Below are 21,668 nucleotides of genomic sequence, written 5' to 3'. Positions count from 1 at the left end.
AATCCAACCTCAAACAGCCATTTTTTGATAGTTCCAAAGCTCTTAAGCTGTAAAACCGGTACCGAAAAAAAAACGTTCAAAAATGTGATAAAAAATAACCAAATTTGTTCATTTCGAAACAACTGTATCCACTAAAATGCTTCCAGTTTCCAGTTTCCAGAGAAGTATTTGACCAAAAAGTATCAGAAATTGAAGAAGGAAGGTGAAGCCACCTAAAATATAGATTTTACAAAGTATAAGTTGGAGAAACTGATCAATACCATGACAGAAAAAAGTGTGCGCCGGCCAATGGGAGACACCAAGAATAAAGTAGAAATTTCTTTTACAAAAAACGGTAAATATTTTTTTTCAAATTTTTTCATGAAATATCATAACATTGCCTACTTTTCCTTCATAGAAAGTATTTCGTTCAAACGAATGGTTTTTGAGATACAGGCATTTGTAACTGTCCCATTTCTAAAAGAACTAAGCTTTACTAGGCTGGTTGCTTTTATACCCTAGTCGTTGTTATTTAGTATTGCCATAGCAACGACAACGTCTAGGAAACTCATATACTACGTACATAGCAACTTGAGTTGCTATGCTCCTTATATACAAATAGCTGTAAATCGCTGACTGCTATGATTTCCAACATCCCCTCTCAGATATTTGAATCTATTAACCTTAAAGCTACAACCAACGATTGTTAACTTCACTAGATAAACCGCCTGCATCTGAATGACTGTCGGATTACAGTCGCACCCCCTCTGAACACCTCATGTGCTCCGTCTGGCTGGGCATCCAATTTTGAAACGACGTTTCTTTGACCGTTCAACAACTGTCCAAGTCTGATGATCCTGCAACGCAATTTGCTCGCCCTGGATCGCTTGCCGCCTTTCAACCTCGGTCGGATGACCATCGACATCGGTACAACGTTCAGGAACCTGTTTGGGATTAACAACAGCAGAAAGAGCTCTATGTGGAAGAAAATCAGAAAACCAACCTGGTCTCTTGCACTCCCGACCACTAGACCTGGGAACTACCACGTTAGGTTCGTTCCTACCTTTTTGTGGTGGGAGTGCGGTTGCGCCTTCCTCGTTGCTGTCGTCTTCTTCAGCAGTGCTACTACCTCCGGATTGACCATCTTCTTCAGTCTCTTCTTTTACGCTCTCATGTTCCCCCTCTCGCTCGGGAAATGGTGGTATTATCTCCGGAATGACCATTCTCTCTTCCGCACTTGGGGCCTTGCATACACGACTCATCCGCCAATAGAAGAGGTTGCCTTTCGCCTTAGCAACACCGATTGTGCCACCGTCCTTCCTCAGAATTGCACGGTCAGGCTTAAACTCCACGTGCACACCCGCTTTCAGTAGTCTCGCCAACGACAGCACATTGTACTTGAGCTGCTTGACGCACAGCACATTGCCGAACGACAACTTGTTCTGATTTCTCCCAACGGTCGACACGCCTTTCACGGTACCTTTTTTCGTTGCTATCAACACCTTACCAACCTTTGCGCTGTCGATATGAAGTGGCTCACGCACGTCGCAAATTTCGCTGAACAAGCATTCGTCTCGGGCCATGTGGCAGCTCGCACCCGAATCGAGAACCCATTCGATTTCGTTTCGATTGCTGAACACCTTCGCACCAGAAACAAGTGCAAACTCCTTGTTGAATGAAGTTTTCCACTGCGCTTCGTTCGCTCGACTCGCCTCGGGACAAGCATGCTTTTTATGCCCGACCTTTCCACAATTGTAGCATTTTCCGGGAAAATTCGCTGATCTCCTACGTCCTTTTCCAGATTTGGCCGCAAATGCCACCTCGTCCGAACCGTTGAACGCACCCGGTCCGAATTCTCTTCCAGAACGCTTCCTCTCCTCTGCTAAAAGGCGTGCTTTTACGGTATCAAGCCTTATTTGTTGATCGTCCAAATTTTCCATCGCCGTGGTTACGACGTCGTAGCTGGGTGGCAACGATATGAACAGCTGACTGACCATGTCAAGCTCAGTCACCGTGGCACCAGCATCCTTCAGCTGTCTCACCAGCTCATCGAACCGACGAAAATGATCTGCCAGCAACGTCCCTTCTTTCATCTGCAGCATAGCCAAGGACCGCCGAATGTACGTCTGGGAGGCAAAACCTTTTTTAGCGAAGGTACTTGCCAACGACGTCCACATCTCTTTGGCCGACTCCTTGTCGCGCACGTACTCTAAATGGCTATCCGCAATAAACGCCACCAGGAGTGCTTTCGCCTTCTCGTCCCTCTCGAAAAACGCTGCATTCGCTGCCGCTTCTCTGGGGGGATCCGCCGTGATGGTGTCCTTCACTCCATGCGCCGAAAGTTGAGTCTCCACTCGAAACCTCCACGTGTCGTAGTTCTCGCCAGCGAACTGCACGATGCCAACTTTCTTCGGACTACTCATCTTGAACCGGAAACTTTTCACAGACTTCAAGAACTTCTACTTTACTGCACTCTTAGGTATGGCGTGACTGGGCCCATAACCTATTGAGAAACACGTCTTTACGTTTTCGACTATCGTTTATTACAGGACAACTTATGATACTAGGCTGGTTGCTTTTATACCCTAGTCGTTGTTATTTAGTATTGCCATAGCAACGACAACGTCTAGGAAACTCATATACTACGTACATAGCAACTTGAGTTGCTATGCTCCTTATATACAAATAGCTGTAAATCGCTGACTGCTATGATTTCCAACAATTCTTTAAACACAACAACAAACAAATTAATATACCGAAGAATTTAAAAATTTAGATTTTTCAAAGTTGTCACAAGAAACAAACAAATTCCAGCCCTTCATTTAAAAGGAAATTTGAGAAAAGGTCTGAACATTTTTCAGAAAGTAGAAAAGATTCATAATGTGTAGATAAACGATAAACTACCATTGTCAATTTAAATTGTTATTTCTCTATACCAATGAAATCAAGACAAAGCAATAATGAAAAAAAAAAACACTTACATCTATTTATTTAACTTGCGTGTTTTTGTTGGCTCAGGTATTTAAAGAAATTTAAGCATACAATTCGGGGAATGTTTTACGAAAATAATCACTGTTTGTGTTTTTAACGCATTTTCGGACGTCTTGCAGCATGGTGCCAATCGAATTATCATCATTGGGATCAACAGCTGCTATTTTTTCAAGTGATGCCAAAAATGCGTCGATTCCTTCCTGATCTTCAGCAACTTTAAGCTGTGTGAAATGATCCTCACATTCATCATAGAGTTTTTTAGCCAGCTAGAACGAGAAATTTCATTTTTAAGAAATGTTAAATTGTAAAGATATAATAACGCAATTGTAATGCTCAAAAAGTAATAAATTTAAAACTCAATTTACCTCCACAACGTCAGGTGAAAAATTGGCAAGCTTAGCTACCTGTATCCCAAAACTCTTCTCCATTACTCCTGGCTTAACTTGATACAGAAGAGTAAAACTGCTGTTATCGGCGATTGCTGCCATGTGACAACTTTTAACAGTTTTGATAGTTTCAGTCATATCGGTGATTTCGTGAAAATGAGTTGCGAATAGCGTGAAGCATTTAGTTTCTTTAGCTAGATATTCAGCAATTGACCACGCAATACCACAGCCTTCGTAAGTTGATGTTCCACGGCCCAGCTCATCAATAATAACGAGGGATTTTTCTGTAGCCATTCGGATAATACCGGCCGTTTCAACCATTTCCACCATGAAAGTACTCAATCCTTTACTTAGATTGTCATCAGCTCCAACTCTTCCAAGAATACAATCTACTATGGATATATCGGCTTGGGAACAGGGCACGAAAGATCCAACATGTGCCATTAACACAGCGACACCAACGGATCTTATGAATGTACTTTTTCCACCCATATTAGGACCTGTGATAATATACATCGTAGTTTCATCTTTGGTAAAAACAGCATCATTGGCAATGAAATTAACGTCTTCTTGTAACTCCAAGCATGGATGGCGCAGTTGTTTCAGGTTTAGCTGACCTGCACCTTCCGGGTGCATGTTTGGACGGATATATGGCTCTGGAGCGCTGGCTGCAGCTACGGCAAAGCTCAAGAAACAATCAAGTTGAGCGATTTGATTGTTCAACATAGTCCACGGCTCGACGTATCCAACAGCAATTCTAATAACTTCATCCACGACAGTTTTTTGTTGTTCTTCGTAACATTCTCGGGAATTGGTGATATCAGCATTGTAATCAGCTAATTTTTCGTTGGTGAATCTAACTCCTCCTTTAATGGCATCTAAGATCTAAAACATAAAAGAGTTTTAAAAAATACTATAACTGAAAGCAGCTGATGGCAACTTACTTGGAATTTCGAGCTTTTACGAATCAACGGTTCGTCCTTCAACGACATACGAAAATGATATCCATGATGCCCCACATAGTCTAACTTGATCGTACTTCCAGCTTCAATTCCTAGATCATCAGCTACTTTTGATAGAAGACGCTTCATTTTTCCTTCAATTTCATCCATTTGTTCTTTGTATTCTTTCAATTGATCGTCGAAAGTGTACTTCACTAAATATTCTCCCTTTTCAACAGCCTCTAGATCAAGAATTTGTTCAACCATCGATTTAAACATTTTAAGATCTCCTACGGTTTCCTTCATCGGGTTGTATAGTGTGCTTATAACGGTTGTACTGTCTTGCTCTTCGAGCAACCTTAAGATCTTAGGTATACGAAGAATAACTTGATACAGCCGAAAAATGTCCTGGAGAGAAGCTTTTTTGCGAAGAAGTTTTTTAATCAAAATTAAAATATCAGGCAATCGCTTCATATGAACTTCGTGAAGCTCAGTGCGACAGGTAGCATTATTCAAAAAACATTCAACAATATCGTGACGATCTTTGATCACCTCGTAATCACGCAAAGGTTGCTTAATCCATTGAGCCATAAGCCTGTGGCCTTGAGGTGTTCGACAACGATCCAGCACTCCGAGAATACTTTGCCATTTGAATGCAGCCGATGACATATTCGTGCCGGGTTTAGGGAAGAGATTTAAAGCAGACACTGCTGCAGCATCCAAGTGAACGAATCTAGATTAAAATAAAAATAAAATAAATAAGGTTCATGAAAGTTGCTACATTTTTATGAGTACCTGTTCAAGTTTAGTAACTTTAGATCATACTGTCCATGATTTGACGATTCGTTAACCAATTCTAAGTATCGTATTGCTACACCAAGCGCAGCCAGAGCTACTGTTTTTGAGGTTTCAGAAAGAGTGTTAGCGCTTTCTTGCTGTCCTTTAGTAAACCGTATTAACTTATTCAGATCTTGTACAACATCATTTTTTTCAAGTAAAAATTCTTGCTTCTTTTTCATCGTGACAATCACATTGTTTCTCTCCAGAAGGATTTTCACACGATCGTACTAAAATAAAGACTTCATTATTTTGATATTTTTTTTACAAATTAAGCTTACTAACCTCAGCATCGCCCGCAGGAATGATGCACTCTTTAGGACCTAAAATAACAATAAGTGCCTCCAGCTCCGAGAAAAAGCAGTCGTCTACAAACTCCGACACTGAAAATAGCCTTTCATTTGTTTCGATGCAAGCGATTCCGATGACTTTTTGTTTTCCTTGTTGTTTGATGTGCAAAGCTGTTAAAGCCGATCCGGTAACCATGTCGTTGTTGGCGAATAAAAGATCCTCGAATTGAGACAAATTTCCCGGCGATCCTTTGAACTCCAAAACCCATTCGTTGGATGTCTTTGAGGCATTTTTGTTCGTGAACACCTCGACTCGATAATTGCGAACCAGCAGCAGATCGCGTACAAAGCTTTCAAAATTATTCTTACTGAGTACAACGTACGGCACTTCATCCTCAGAACCACTAGGGGCCATAATCTTCACTACGTTGGTAGATTTGAAAACACATTTTGCCACAAATTCGGCATCTGAACCATGCACACTGTAGTAATCGGATCGATCGAAGAAGCGCACCGTTGTAGCTGGTTTCTGGAAGAATAATTTAAATTAATTTATAAACAAAGTGTTAACTACATACACGAAATTTAGAACATTCTTTTGGAAAAATTAAAAACAAAGTCACGTGCATTATGAACTCCTGTTTTTACCAGATTCGGAATCTTACCATTACAGCAGATAGCCATGGAATGGTTTGCCACGAGCAATATCCAGGTGATGCTCAAGCTCTAATTTATTCGTCATTCTGCCGCAAGAAAGATGTAATTCGCCTGGTTATTCGCACTTGTCAACAATTTTTTAAATTCTGTATGATTTGAACGATTTTTTAAGATACACGACGACAAATGCAATGTTTTTTTAAACGAGGAACCAGGAATGATTCACTATATCTTATTTGATTTTTCTGAGTCAATTCTAGTAAGTGTAGGTACACCTTATCTGCTTAAAAACACACTACAAAGAAAGAAAATGCAACGTAATTCATTGGAATTCAACCTTTTCACATATTAGGTATGTATACAAGAATCTCGAAACCATCTTAAGCTGATGCAAATTTCAAGGAGTACGACAAAAAATTAATACTAGGTATTCTACATAAGTTACAGCGAAAACACAAATGCTGACTTATAATTCAAGCTTCACGCCAAAACACTGACGGAAAGCTAAAGGAAAAGGGGAATTGAATCTTTAAAGGGTAATGTTAAGGAAAAAAACGAAAATTTGAACTGCCCAGAAAATAATGTAAAACAATTTTACACTATAAAAATATTAACACTGTTTTACTAAGAAAAACAATTTTAATATTTTAAGGGTTTCCGGTAGAGTTCAAAGAAGTTCGTAATCAATGACAGTCTTGTAAGAACTGATAACCTATATTTTGACCTCGGCTATTATATGCATCTGGACGGCATCAGAAGCTGGCCCAGTTGTGTTTTGACATCAGACAAAAACGCTTTTACAAAAGAAAGGGAGTACGGAATACTTCCCAAACCTAATTTGTATCATGATAGTGATTTTCGAAAAATTGTTGTTGTTTTCAGTGTTAGGCACTGTGGTTCTTGCCCACCCGGGAAAGCTAAAAGAGCCTAAATTTGAATTTCAACAGATTGCGCAAGCTTTTGAAAGTCGCGAAAAAATGGTATCGCCGATGTAAGTCTAATAAAACTTTATTCTCGAGGAAAACACGTTTAAACTTGAAAGTTCCGTTTCAAATACCGAGATCATTTCGTATTTTCGTTTTCTGGAAAAGCGTGGCAGTAATTTTTCTACTATATATCAATAAAAAAAAACCTTTGTACGTTTTGCAGCCATGAAAGTGATTCAGAAACGGCCAAGGTTGTTCCAGTTCAATTTGAAGGAATGCCATGGTCACAAAGCCATCCACACGAGGTAAACGCTTTAGCAGAAATGTTTCGACAGCATTTCAATGATAAAGTAGAACTGCATAATGAGATGATGGCACATCACCATCAACTTGATACTGAGAATGTATTTGAACCAGGTATTGTATACAAAATTATCAACTACTCAACTTACATACCTAAAATGTTAATGAACAACTTCATTTGCAGTGACGTTGATGTTCTATGATTTCCACAACGAAGATATGAGAAACAATTTCTTTGGGTCGAATCAACAGTTTGCAGATGATCTAGCTAATCAGTTTTCGCTTCAATTGATACAGTTTCTTCATCAAGGACTTATAACACAAAAAGACATACATAATTCGGATTTTTTTCAAGTACAAGCTGCTGGTGAGTTGGAGCGAATCCAAATTGAGCAAGCACATTTTGAACCCGAAGATTATGGTAACGATGAACAACAACATCAACTCAACTTCATACCGGATGATCAGCAGCAACAATATCAAGAATTCCATCATCCAGAAAGAGAAATCATGGGCAACGAAAAAACCGCTCTCGTTTTTAATCCTCACACGGGATTTTATGAAGAAGTTAACACTGAATCCGAGGCTACAGATATGATTCAATCTGCTAAAGTTGTTTCTGAACAATCTATTACCGGTGAAAACAGCAATCGTCTTAGAACTTTCAATGTAGATCGTGAGATCGACCATATTGAAGTCCATAAGCCAGCATGGATCGAATATCCTAGAGAAATCCAAAAGAAATTAACAGAACCAAGTACAACCACAATGTCTCCTAGCGATAACTTTTATGCAAGCACATACGATCAACAGCCGATTTACGATAGAAATTCGTTAATGAAATTGTCGAGAGAAACATCCTTTGGCAACAATAATGTTATGCCTTTAGTGCGCAAAAAGCCAAAACCTACTTTTACCACAATAACATCAACGACTACAAAAAAACCTACAAAAGTGAGCAATGTCATGTCTATGTTGGAGCATAAAAAAGACACTTTCAATGCTACCGCTGTGATGGAGAAGCTTAAACATGAAATGCAGAAGCATCGAGATATGGAAGAAAATGCTACAGAAACACACTTCATGGGATTGAGCAGTAACAAAGACCAGGAGAAGATATCCTATTCAATAGTAGACAACGCAGCGAAGAATATTCGGGATTCTCAGTCAAGCTTCGAAGAGGATTCTACCGATGAAAATGTTACCTTATTGGACGATCTGGAGAAAACAACTATGCCGATTACAACAATTTCTCAAAATGCCAATGCATTATATTCTGCTCCTTTAGCGCCGTACCCGGAGCAATATCAGTTGCTTCTTCAAGATGTACAAAACGAACAGGTATAAAATATTCAAAGTAAATTCAGCTCCAATTTTCAATATCAAAATAACACTTTATATTAAAATTTTTGTATTAAAACAACATTAATTTAAATCCAAATATCTAGAATATGGTTATTTTTGAGTTCTAAAATACTGCCGTTCCAATCAAAATTGTTCCATGTGAAAAAACTTGCAAACGAGAAAAACGTGATTGAAATTTGGCTGAATTTCCAATTTCACCGACAGTTTTTCCGTAGTGAACATTTTAAGTTAAGGTACACCGGGGTAAGTGTGGACGCGGGGTAAGTGTGGACGATGGCTATTAAAACAATACTGTGCACTATTTTCTCAAACTTTTAATGCAGAATGTTCAATTTACTTGTAATCTATCCAATAACTGTAAAAGAGATACGATTCCGACAATAACGGATGTTTACAACAACTTTTTGCGAAATTTCTATTTTCACCTACGATGTCGAGGTGATGTGCATCTTTTTCAATTGCAAATTTCTCGTAAACTAGCTGGCTCTCGATGAAAAACTCTACATTGGAACGATCCTTATATTCCAAACAACCAGTTAGGAAAAGAAACGGCGGTAAAAAATGAAGAAAAAATAGTTTATTTACAAAAAACTAAAATTTTGTTTCCAACCCCTGTCTGGGGTAAGTGTGGACGGCTTTAAAAAGACTGGATGTTTACACATTTTTTCGATTTTCTGTCCTTCATCCTTCGTAAATTGTATTATTTAGCTAAATTTAGCATTCGGATCATGAAAAGTTGGGTAAAGTACTTGTTTGTTCCGTGTTTTTGATAAAATCGGAACTCGTGTGTTGCAGCATAAATTACACACAATAATTATTGAAAGATGCCTTACTAATAGTATCATAAACTTTTTTTCAAAAGTTTGGACGGTTCGAGCTATAAAACAACGTATTCAACCAAGAAAATACACATTTTTGGAAAATTTCCTGAGAAATCAAAGGGAAAATCTACCGTCCACACTTACCCCATAAAGCGGGGTAAGTGAAGACACCGGCAGTCCATTACAATTTGCGTGATAACTTTTCTCGCTTTGCTTCTATCGAGCTCATCTCTTAAGCGTTTGTAAACAACATGTTCTGCATCACATTGAATGTAATTTTATGAAAATTGCTCCACTCCTGATTTTTTAATGATTTTTTAAAGTTGAACTATACGAAAAACCGTCCACACTTACCCCGGTGTACCTTAATCATTTTACAATGCTTTCTGCCAAAAAAATTAAATTTTCTACAACAAACGGAAAATAAGAGCCAAAAATGCTTCGTGTGACACATTTGTGTACACACTACCAAAAAAATCTGGAAAATTACATCACATATGATGTAAATAAAAAGAAGCATCTTATATGACGGAATTTTCAGTGCGGGTTGAATATTACACGCCTGTAAAATTATGCAACGTGTAATATGAAAGTGATGTAAATTTAAAGTCACTGAATTTGTGAAAAATATCCTATTGGAATTTGTTTTGTTTACTTTTTATTGATCCGATTCAATGGAGTTTTCTGAATAAATCACTCAATGCTTCTCGCTCCTCCCCACCCTCTATTTTAGTGTTCTCTTCGATAAATAACATTATATTCAACAGTTTGATCTCATCTTAAGGAAATTTTGAGAAAAAGTTTGCATTTTTCATTGAATTTTTTCTAGTGTGACATTCATGCGTAGAACTATTAACATAGAGACAACCACCTTGATGAAAATTTCGTATAAGTTCAGAACAAAGTATACTTGATTGTGATTTTATTCGAAAGTTAACACTGTTGGGAACGGTCTCTTTCCAGCAAAAAGTGAAAATGACCCAAAAATCACATAGGACAGTTTTGCTTGGAGCGGCAGTATATTCACAAAATATATTCTAGAGATTAAAAGAAATTAATTCGTGGTAGTTTTATTACGTTATTTAAATTGAAGTGTGAAATATCGAAGAAAGAAAGTGTTCGCAGACAATTCAAAATAATATTTTTTTTAAAAAGAAATTTTTTGGTAATTCGCTGTTATTTCTTCATATTTGAAAATTCAAAAAAAAAAAATCTCAATCAATCACAAACATTTTTCTGCACTTAATGAACAGTGTATTGAAAAAACTTGCAAAATCGTATTGAAATAAATTATTTCATGTTTTAGATTCCCAACAACCAGTTTGACCAGTTTCACATGGACCAGCAACAAGAAACAATTCACCCGGATGACATTATAGATATTAATCAAATTGAAGAAATACAAGAACACATCAGTGGATCCGAACAACAGCAAAAACAAGAGCACTCGGCAAAGGTAGGCAATGGCAACAAAACAACGTAATTTGATGTTTACAAAACTTTTATTTTACTCAACAGACCGTGGAAACTATTTCAACCTCTACACCAAAATCAAAGCCATGGTGGAAAGTGTTTGGTTAGATGTTAATCATTGAGAAATAAATAGTTGTAAGAAATTTGGTTATACATTCTTAAGTAATTTAAGTAATACACATCCCTAATCGTCTTTAATAGGCCTCCAAACATCATTTTTTCAATATACAGAGAAGTTCTTGATGATACGTAGAACTATACAGGTATTTGTGTGTGCTACTTTTAGGATTTTTGTATTTTAAGTATTAAATATGATATTTGAGAAAAGTAGTAGTAAAAAAACTTTTCACTGTAACTTCATTAACTAAATTGGAACTTATTAATCAAAATTTTTTATTACATTTTCTTATAGAGCTAATTTTACTGTAAAACTTCTTCGAAGATACCTAGAAGATAAAATGTAGAACAAAAAAGTTATAAGCGACGATTTGACCGCTGTGCTTTTGTGCTAATTTATGAATTTTGCTGAAAAACATTGTCAAAGACCGTTACTCATTGGTCCCGTGCACAGTGATTGAATTTGAAAAAATCGTGATAATGATTTTTTTATTATTAACTGACCTTCTAACAAAAGACTAAAAATTCTTTGAAGATTAGTGTCTTGAGTAATTTTTTTATCAAAAGGTAGTAAAGGTGAATAGTAAAGGTGTAAGAACTTACGTTTTTATTCTTTGAGAAGTTGACACGGTTTTTTTTTAAATAGCTTGAAAATATTAAAAATGTAACACACACAATTTATACAAAACAACATATGAAATGTCATGAACGATTATAGAAAACATCATTGAGACATAGCATGTTCGGGGTAACAATAATCTTCAATAAATTTCCACAATCGAATAAACAATATAAAATCTAAATTCCGATTTCAAAACAAAAGTGAAAGATCAGGTACCATAAAAATTGTTATGTTTTTGACCTGAAAATTATAAAAATCTAAAAAGTATCATTCTATACTACTAGAACTGGTGCCAAAATGTTTAACGACAATTACGTTGTCAACTAACCTCAAAGCTCAACTAACCTGAAGTGATTTTCAAAATATGAGGGATTCAAATCGTGTGTCACAACGCGCCACTTTCTTTTTTGTTTCTATAAATTTGTCAATTAAAAAGATTGTTATGATAAAACGCAAAAATTATGACGATCTTTAAAAATAATTTGATTTAGTGTTTTTGGTGGCATTATGGTTTGAATTTATTCTCTATAAATTTTATAGAACCAGCAATTCTTTTGTATTAACTCAAAGACATTAAAAGATAAATAACAGAACATCGAAAATAACCAACAGATTGGTAAGAAGAAAAAAACTTGAGTAATGTGGTTTCGTATAGCTGTGACTAATTATTATCAATGTAACATTTCTTATGTAAGATTTTTGGGTATCCCTTCCTTTTCCCCGTCAAATGTAGAGCAGGTTTCGAATTAACATAGAAACATTTTTAGTAACTGAATAGCATCACATGCATCAATTGGCTTTGATTGCTTCATTAGATTTCAAATTGTAAGAAAAAATATATAAAAAAGCCTCCCCTTTTCTCTCGTCTACCCTCTGAAAGAAGGGATAGATCGCTTGAATGAGTATAAGAGAAATGGTATGAGATCCTTTTTTTCCTTTCCTTTTCCCCTCTGTTTTATGGAGGGATCATCATAGATGTATTTTTCTTACCCCATACCTTCTCATAAAAAAATAACTTTGTTTTGCGTGATTAGACATATCTCGCGTGAGCTTTCATTACGTCGTATGAAAAATCTAAAAATTCACAGAAAGACCGCTGCAAAAGTTATTCAGGGTGTCGACTCATATCTGGTAACAAAATTCCCTGATTTTCCCTGATTTTCCAGTCGTTTTTCCAGAAAATTCCAGGAACAACCTAAGGAAGCAACTTAAAGTTATAAAAATATATTTCCCCCGAAAATAAACACACAGAAACCTTTGAGTCGAGAATACTAACCCAGACAACCAGAAGTCGTATATTATTTTACAGATTATATCGTATAGAATGTTATTTAAACTCATTTTCGTATATCTGCACCTACAATGTGCGGCCCATGCATATTCTTTATCGTATTTAGATGCATTGCATGATTTTATTACGACAAGAAGAGAGACTCGTATTTATGTACAAATGAACTCGACCTTTGTGTACGACAATTCGCAAAAAATCTGTGAAACGACCGATATACCAAAGACAACCAGACGTATTTTATTTTACAGATTATATCGTATATAATGTAATTTAAATTCATTTTCGTAGATCTGCACCTACAATGTGCGGCCCATGCATATTCTTTATCGTATTTGAATACATTGCATGATTTTATTACGACAATACAATCCAAATCAAGAAATTGTGTGCTAATGTACTAATATGGACTCCTAAATAATACGTATATACTGGTTTTGCTGCATTATATACGATATGTTTACACGTATATTTGCACGTATATTTGTGTTGCAAATTCGAAATACCCACCAAATGGTTGTCTGGGACGATGATCAGCCATGATTGACAGATTTTGTCGTGCTATGCATAAAATTATTCGAAATTAAAATTTTTTTAACATGAAATACGATTTATATTGTCATAAGAACCAGGTGTTAGATCTTAGCAGAAAGAAAATAAGCTCACAACTTTGCTTGCCACTTGGAGATATATGCTATAAAATCGTTTATAATTGCATTGAATCGTAATAATGTGCATGCAATCGTATACCTATGCAAATTAATTCGCATGTATGATTTTCGTAAAACATATTTGCTGGCAATCGTAAAAGAATACAAATAAATTCAATACAATCGTTTATGATAATACGACATCGATGTTTACACCCGTATTTAAGGAGGCTTCAAAATGCTGATCTATTTTGAGATCATCGATGACGTGTTCTACGATTTAAAAGATTTTAGTTATAGAAATATACGATTTGCTTTTGGTTTATTGCCTTTGAAGCAAATCCTCTTTAATTTATATATTTCAAATGGCGTCGAGAAATGAGCTGCAGATCGCATCGTCAGGAGATCAAGTCCAGGTACTAACAATAACTTCATGAACGTTGAAAAAAATCAGCAATTAGGCAAATAATAAATTTGTACGATATAAACTTGAATTTGACAGCAAAAAACGAATTTATTTGAAATAATCTTATTTTTATTATTTTTGGGGATGAATAAACCAATTGGTTTAAAGTACAAAAAAAAAAATAATCTTATTTTTATTCATCTGATGAAAAATGAGAGCCCTGCACTCAAGTCGCAAAAGACGACCAAATAAGTCGCCAAACTTTCCATATTGTTACGAAAAATGGCGTATATTACAACCTTAATCATCTATATGATGATGTAAATTGTCATAGTATATTCCAAAAAGAATCAGGGTAGTCGTAAACGATACCCACCAAATGGTTGTCTGGGAATTTATTACGATAAATTTAATTGAAGTATTATTTGTGATATTAAACAGTTCAAGATAAGTCAGCCAGTTCAGTTCCACTTGTAGAAATTCTTATGATTTCAGCATAACAATTTTCTCTTGCAAGCTATCAGCCTTCTTCTGTACGTCTTCCAAAATTTTTCTCCGTTTCACCTCAAGCGGTTTTGCTCCCGCTTCTTGATGACGCTTCATCAGCTTTGTTTGATCTGATTCAAGAGATTCCTTTATGCGGCGATCTTTGTCTTCCAAATACAGAGCATGTGAATTTCAAACTATCTGAATAAGTTTGTTGGAAATTTGGACTGATTTTATCCCTCCAGCATAAAAATCAGCATCATAGATTTGTCCAAGATCTTTTGATACACTAGGTTCTCCGACTTTCACAGTAAAGCCTAGTCCACACTAGGAGACGGTTCGTCTCGAGACGGTCTCAGCGTCTCCCATTTTCTTCGGGAGACACTGAGACCGTCTCAGGTTTCCAACAACAACAACAGACAACAAAGTTCGTCTCATAACAAAAATCGCAGTTCATGTTGCCTAGTGTGGACTAGGCTTAAGTAGGCGAGGAGTGAGCGGGGCTCTCAATGAGTTTGTTTATTTTTTGCTCAGCTTTTCGGTGGTTTATTGGTAAACAAACTTCATGAGTTCCGCATAGTTGCATAGCCTACATAGCCAAAATGGCTGAATCGGGAATTCGATATTCGGTAACATCTCCTGAATATATACACACCTTGGATTTGTCGTTTAGCCACCACTGATTCTTCACGCATATTTCCGAAGAGACATTCGGAATTTACTGAACAACCACGTTCAACATTCGCGTAGCCATGTGAAAGACGATGTTGAAGAATTCTGGACACTTGGCTCTGGCCTGGACACTCCACTCCAAAAATGATCCAGCCTTTCTTTGCTACGGTAATAATTATCAAATTTATCGCCTCTGGCAATCACTCCGGAATACTGCCGTACTGCTCAATCTGCCGAGGATCCACTAACGCGTCCAGTATCTGTCAATATGGTCAAAGTCTTCTCAAATCGTTTTTTGACCAATTTGGTATCGCTGCTGATAACTGCCGGATCAAGGCAAGAGACGGCCTTGGTCAGAGGATAAGTTAATGGCGATCGCTTCATTAACTTAAGTACAATTGCCTTCAGCATTCCTTTGCATTCGATACGAAATTGCAGAACTTGCTTTTCGCTGAGCTTATGACATTTTTTCATAGCATTCTTATAGAGAATTTGTTTTCGTGTGGTGGTGCACCGGGGCACTACCGGTAGTGCACTTTTTGCTGTTTTCATGCTCGTTTTCAGGATGAGTAGTCCACTGGTAGTGCACCATAAAGTGGACGGTGGAACACTCTGAAAATATTCGGTGTTGCTTGCGCTCTCACCAATACTATCATGAATTTTGACAGCACGTGCTTCCCGATGTAAACAAATATCAGCTGGTTGGTTTATTTCTATACCGCAAAAATTGCGTTCGAGCTGTTTTTTTCTCTTTATTATCCCGAAGAACGGAAACTTGTTCCGGATTCAATACCAGTGCCGTTTCCAACAGAGGCGGAGAATTTCACCTGGATGGCACGTTCCAAAGCAAACAACGCTCCCAAAAAGAAATGTGCCCAGAAGGCTTGCTGCAATCGGTTCCAGGCGATGACGAAAAAGAGCAGCAAATCCGAGTGCAAAAAGGCCAACCCAAAGATCTGGTGGAATCGCCCAAACCGAAAAGTTTTCTTGTTCGGGAGGGTCCTATAAGTTGGTCTCCACAGCAAGAATCGTTCAGCTGCATCGAAGCTACTCTGCTTCGAGCTGTGCCTTAGGGTGACGATGCTCGGTTGCGCCAAGTCCCGGATTCCCACCCGTTGCCCTTCAAAAACGTTAGTTCGAGACTACACTCGTATGGGAGCTTGAATTTCGTTCGTTTCGGTCTGTTAGCAAAATTTTCTCCCCCGACTTCCGCGATCTGAGTTCGCCAATTTGACTTCCAAGAATTTTTCTTTTGTAATCTGGAAACGGAAATAGGTACTCGAACGAAGATGAGATTTGCGAGGAATAAACGTTCAAAATACCGGAACCTTCAAGCTGGGGTAACTGCAGTCTAGCAGCAGCAAACATAGACCGCCCAGAATCAGCCGGTATTGCAGTTATCATCAGAGCCAGAGGCGAATCTACCAAGCAAAATAAATCTGAAATCTTCACAATTCAACATAATACATAAATTCATGTTAAAATTTTCATATTATTTACTAGACAATGATCAACTAAAGTAAATTTGTTTCAATTTTCGAAATCAAACGAAAACAAATACCAGCTGTAATGGATTTTTGACAGCTTGATGTTTTCTGTTGACACTGCCGATTTCACGTACACCAACAAAGGTGGGTGCAAAACTCGATTCATGCTCGTTTTCAGCTTGGAAGGTGCAACACTTTCGGGTGGTGAAAACACATGCTGTATTAGTATCACATCCAAGAACAATTTCTTTCGATGGTAGATGATTTTTTTATTTCATTCACTTTATCCACTGTAACCTAAACTAAACATGCAAAATATTCCTCGAAAACGCAAAAAATCAAAGGACTAACGATAATTACATGATCAACGTACACTAAAGTAAATTTTTAAGCAGATAATAAACTATGACGTTTCAATTTCTTTAAATAAAATCAGGATCATTATTTTTTCCCTGATTGGCGGAAAAATTCCCTGATGTTCCCTGATGCAAATTGAATTCCCTGATTTTCCAGGTTTTTCCAGGTAGTCGACACCCTGTTATTAAAACAACTTTAAAATTTGTATTTCTTACATAGAATATGTAGTCCAGGCTACAAATATTTTAAATGGAAAGAAATTGCGACTAGTTTATGTCAGTTTTTGTATTTTTTTTTCGGAATAAAACTGTTTGTTTACATTCTGTTTTATACGACGTTATGAAAGCTCACGCGAGATTTTAATACTAATTCAAAAGGATTGGAGCATCCTCCTCTTTTCTCATCTTTCTACTATAAGGGTTAAGCGGTCTCAAAAAGTCGTACAAACATTTCTCATAGCTAATAACCCTCCTATGCCAAGTTTCTTTCAAATAAGTTATCCAAATAATTATAGAAGTATTTCTCGTATCCAAATACTCTCTCATGCCAAAAGTTTGCCTCCTCCCTTTTTATTGTCCCCATTGGTGAAGGGGGGGAAGCTTTCATTACGTCGTGGGAAAAATCCTAAAAAAATGACAGAAAACTGCTGCAAAAGTTATCAAAACAACTTTAAAATTTGTATTTCACATATCGAATATGTTTTCCAGGCTACAAATATTCTAAATCGAAAAAAAACTTGTTTGCCAAATCAATAAATCATCTCATGTAGGCAATGTAGTAACCAACCAACTGTGAAATCATGAATATTATTGTGTATTTCATTATACTCATAAAAGGGATATTAATTGATAGTGTTACATAAGAGTGTAAATAAAAATGAGTTATCTCTAGACTGTTGACCGGACAATATGTCTTTCCACTTATCTCCGAAACCCCCTTATTTGTCCCTTGATAATAACTGTTTACAGTTATAATAGGCAAAACGCTTATGTCGGCGCCACTGATAGCCCATCCCAGATTGTCAATACATAACGCCGTGTATGACTGCCTTTTTCATATAGTGTATAAGCACCTTGTTTTGATTTCCCCCGCATTGTGAGCGTCTGTATTAACAAGTAAGGAGTGATAGTTAGTTGCTGTGAATTTTGAGGAATTTCCGTGATTCTCCAGTAGGAACGGTATCACTAGAGGCCACTTGAGGAAGTTCAACAGTTTTCTATTCATCCAACCGTAAGTTGTCTTTTTATAATGTGTTAGGATGGATTAACAATTCACACTGTTTGTTTATACAGTGATCGCACTATTCCGATACCACTCGATTTGTATAGGCAATTGATGATTTGCCTGATATTTTAATTGAGCTTCGTTAACCGTAAGTGCTAGATGTTTTTACTAAACGAGTCGAACTTGAATAGCTTCATTTCACATTTAGTGATATCATCATCCGGACCGGATAGATTCGGGATCAAAAGACGAGTAGCTTAGCTTAGCGTAGCCAACTTTCTCGCACTAAAATGTAAGTGTGATCGAACTTTAGCTTGTGCTTAAACCTAAAACATGTCCCTAAACCTAAAATCGAATATGTATATTTTAGCTTTGAAGCTGCGTAATAAAAACACTGCTCTCGAAATTTAGTGTCGAGCCCATTTGAAGTAACATTCTTCAAAGATTTTATCCAAAATGATGAGTGGTGTCGGAAAAGATGATGGTCGACGAAGAAGAACTTCGAGAAAATCGCGTGCGTCGAAGGTAGACGACTCTAAGCTGACCAACTGCCAGGTTTGCGACAAATCGGAGTCGTTTGATGACATGTGCCAATGCGATACTTGCTCAACCTGGTGGCACTATGGCTGTGCTGGTGTTGGCGCATCAATAGAGGACCGGGATTGGGAATGCCGGAACTGTATCCTCCGGAAGAAAGCCCCTAGCGTTAACAGCAAGATATCCGTATCCAGCCGAGCGGATTCGTTGCGCCGGATGCGTGAACGACAGGAACTCGAGCTTCAGCGAGTGGCGCTGGATATGCGCCAGCGTTTCCTGGACGAGCAGGATGCGCTGATGAAGGAAACCAGTTCTAACCGGAGGGAACATGGCAAACAACGAACGGCAGAGTGGGTGGCACACGTAGACCCAATTGCTGGTGCAGTGGGTGGCGAACCTGCTCCTCCAACAGCTGCGGATGCTGCGGCGTTGCGAGACGGAATGTCACAATGCTTCGTGGCGATGCAGCGACAAATTCAACAGTGTGCAAATGAGCACCAACCGACGCAAGCACAGCTGATGAGTCTTCGGAACCAACTTCAGCAGTGCGAAGAATTGTTTTCAACTTTGACGACTGGGGGAACGAACGACGTTCTTCCGGTAGGTGCCCAGCCGGGTTCTGAGCGGCGACAGCTCGCACTACCGGCAGCAAATAGCAACATGGCAGCCAAGCAGACAGGTCAACATGCTTTGACGTCACTCACCGGGACAGTGCCGAAAAGGAAATCGGTAACCATCGAAGCTCCTGAGTTAGAGGGAAGTATTGGACCACTTGGTAAGTGTCAAGCCTTTGATTATGCTACAAATATTAAAAGCCCCACAACATATGAATCAGCCTTGGTAATTGGGCAGCAGCGAAACCATGTCGCGCCCCCAGAACCCCACATTTTAGAGCAGCAGCGCAATATGGTCGCGCGCTCCACCCATACATATATGACCAATTTTGAACCCCACTATCAATCTACATTTTTTAACGCGGAGACTGCACATCGGCAACATTTTTTCGAAAATTCTAGTCCATTGACAGAGATGGTTCAGCAGTCCGTGTCTAGCTTTGCAGATGTTCCCCCAAAAATAGCGTATCAGCCTTCCGCACGAACAATTGCACAACCTTTGCCCTCACAACCAGGAGTGTCGCAGCAATTTATGCATGAACAGCTAACGCATCCGCTGCCCAATTTGGTGCCTCATGCTAAGCAACATAATTTTGTACCAACTATGTCACCTTTGACGTCTTTGCCCATTACGACGTGTCAGCCAACACAAATCCACCAAACCTCCCAGTCAAATGAACACGTTTTGCCCCAGTCAATCCCGCGAAGTGATGGAACCAGAGTTCAGTGTATTCCAAGGAACGATTTCGGTGCGCCGACGAGCTTGACGCCCCAGCAGTTAGCAGCAAGGCAGTCGTTTTCACGGGATTTGCCTTACTTTTCCGGTGATCCAGCGGAGTGGCCGATATTCATCGCAAACTACGAATACACAACGGCGGTGTGTGGTTTCTCGAATGGCGAAAACATGTTGCGTTTACAACGATGCTTGAAGGGACAAGCTTTGGAGGTGGTGAGGAGCAGTTTAGTTCTTCCGGCCACAATACCCCATGTGATCGAAACGTTGCGGCTGCGGTACGGGAGGCCAGACCTGTTGATCAACAACCTATTGCAGAAGGTGCGAGCGATTCCGGTACATCGAGTGGACAAGCTGGAATGGCTGATGGAATACGGAACAGCAGTACAAGCGTTGTGTCACCACATCGAGGCAGCCAATGAGTATGACCAGTTATCCAATCCTCAACTGCTGCAAGAGTTAATTGCTAAATTACCGGATGATCAGAAACTGCTCTGGGCTAGCTATCGTCGTAACCTGTCGGTGGTGAATTTGAAGACCTTCGGAGAATACATGGCCGGAATCGTCCGGGATGCAGCGAGTGTTATTCCATTTAAAACTGAGCAGCATAGTACAGGCAATCGTGAGAAGCCCAAGTCCAGAGGGTTTGTGAACTCTCACTATTCATCGCCCGAACAACATGATCCAGGGAAGAACAAGGTAGTAGCACAGATGGAGAAGCAGAAGAACTCCGAAGTCTTGGAATGTGTTTGCTGTGGGAAGAACAGTCATCGAGTTCGGGATTGTAACAAATTCAAGGCCCTTTCGGTATCCGAGCGTTGGAAACTCACTCGTGAACGGCATCTTTGTTTTTCGTGCTTGTGTAACCATGGTAGGCGTCCTTGCAGAAGTGGCATCAAATGTGATATCGTTGGCTGTAAATATCGACATAATCCGTTATTACATTCTGCGCCGGAAAAAAACTCTACAGAGACTGCTGAAAACCACACTCACCGCTTTCAAGATTCAGAAACACTCTTCCGTATTGTGCCTGTTACGGTGTACGGAAAGTCTGAGACGGTGAATACTTTTGCATTCTTAGATGAAGGATCGGATGTAACGCTCGTGGAGGACGGTCTTGCGAAACAGCTGGGATTGAGTGGAAGTCTTCAACCTCTCTGCTTACGCTGGACAGGGAATGCGTCGCGAGTGGAGCAAGATTCACGCATAGTCAGCTTCGAGATTTCGGGTTCCGATAAAGAGAACCGGTACGTATTACCAAACGCTCGGACAGTGGGATGTTTGAACTTAACGAAGCAGAGTTTCCAGGCAGATGCGGCAGCTTTAAAGTACAAATACCTCCGTGGACTTCCGTTAACCAGTTACAATAACGCCAAGCCGCAGATACTCATCGGGATTGATAATCTTCGTCTGGCTGTACCCCTAAAAACAAGAGAAGGAGATGGCTCCGGGCCTATCGCGACAAAAACGCGGCTTGGATGGTGCGTTTATGGTCGACGCAGTGGA

The 21,668-nt window shown here is 38.7% G+C and overlaps 2 protein-coding genes across 3 annotated transcripts in view; one reads left to right on the top strand and one right to left on the bottom strand.

Annotated features, from left to right (window-relative positions):
- Positions 1-2,937: 2,937 nt before the first annotated feature.
- Positions 2,938-21,668, bottom strand: part of LOC129743711 (DNA mismatch repair protein spellchecker 1) — a 28,672-nt gene continuing 9,941 nt past the window's right edge. The window contains exons 1-6 of one of the 2 annotated variants that reach the window (XM_055735824.1): positions 6,090-6,167; positions 5,420-5,953; positions 5,093-5,364; positions 4,301-5,030; positions 3,336-4,241; positions 2,938-3,236 (exon numbers count right to left, since the gene is read on the bottom strand). In XM_055735824.1, coding sequence (XP_055591799.1) covers positions 3,012-3,236; positions 3,336-4,241; positions 4,301-5,030; positions 5,093-5,364; positions 5,420-5,953; positions 6,090-6,092 — 2,670 coding nt within the window. In that variant the 5' untranslated portion in view covers positions 6,093-6,167 and the 3' untranslated portion in view covers positions 2,938-3,011. Of the gene's footprint in view, positions 3,237-3,335; positions 4,242-4,300; positions 5,031-5,092; positions 5,365-5,419; positions 5,954-6,089; positions 6,168-21,668 lie in introns of those variants that run through there. The other variant, XM_055735823.1, reaches the window with a different exon arrangement.
- LOC129743712 (uncharacterized) lies at positions 6,840-11,179 on the top strand. Its single transcript, XM_055735825.1, has 5 exons — positions 6,840-7,072; positions 7,231-7,424; positions 7,495-8,651; positions 10,803-10,952; positions 11,015-11,179. The coding sequence occupies exons 1-5, from the start codon at positions 6,927-6,929 to the stop codon at positions 11,075-11,077; spliced, it is 1,710 nt and encodes a 569-aa protein (XP_055591800.1). The 5' UTR covers positions 6,840-6,926; the 3' UTR covers positions 11,078-11,179.

The sequence above is a fragment of the Uranotaenia lowii genome, chromosome 2 (assembly GCF_029784155.1).
Source record: "Uranotaenia lowii strain MFRU-FL chromosome 2, ASM2978415v1, whole genome shotgun sequence".
Lineage (NCBI taxonomy): Eukaryota > Metazoa > Arthropoda > Insecta > Diptera > Culicidae > Uranotaenia > Uranotaenia lowii.
This window is presented reverse-complemented; position numbering and strand designations above follow the sequence as displayed.

Bases quoted from the DNA above. Each gene is read 5' to 3' on its own strand.
- LOC129743712 (XM_055735825.1), top strand. From the start codon at position 6,927: ATGATAGTGATTTTCGAAAAATTGTTGTTGTTTTCAGTGTTAGGCACT. The intron at 7,073-7,230 runs GTAAGTCTAATA...TACGTTTTGCAG, and splicing joins GAAAAAATGGTATCGCCGAT to CCATGAAAGTGATTCAGAAA. The intron at 7,425-7,494 runs GTATTGTATACA...CTTCATTTGCAG, and splicing joins TGAGAATGTATTTGAACCAG to TGACGTTGATGTTCTATGAT.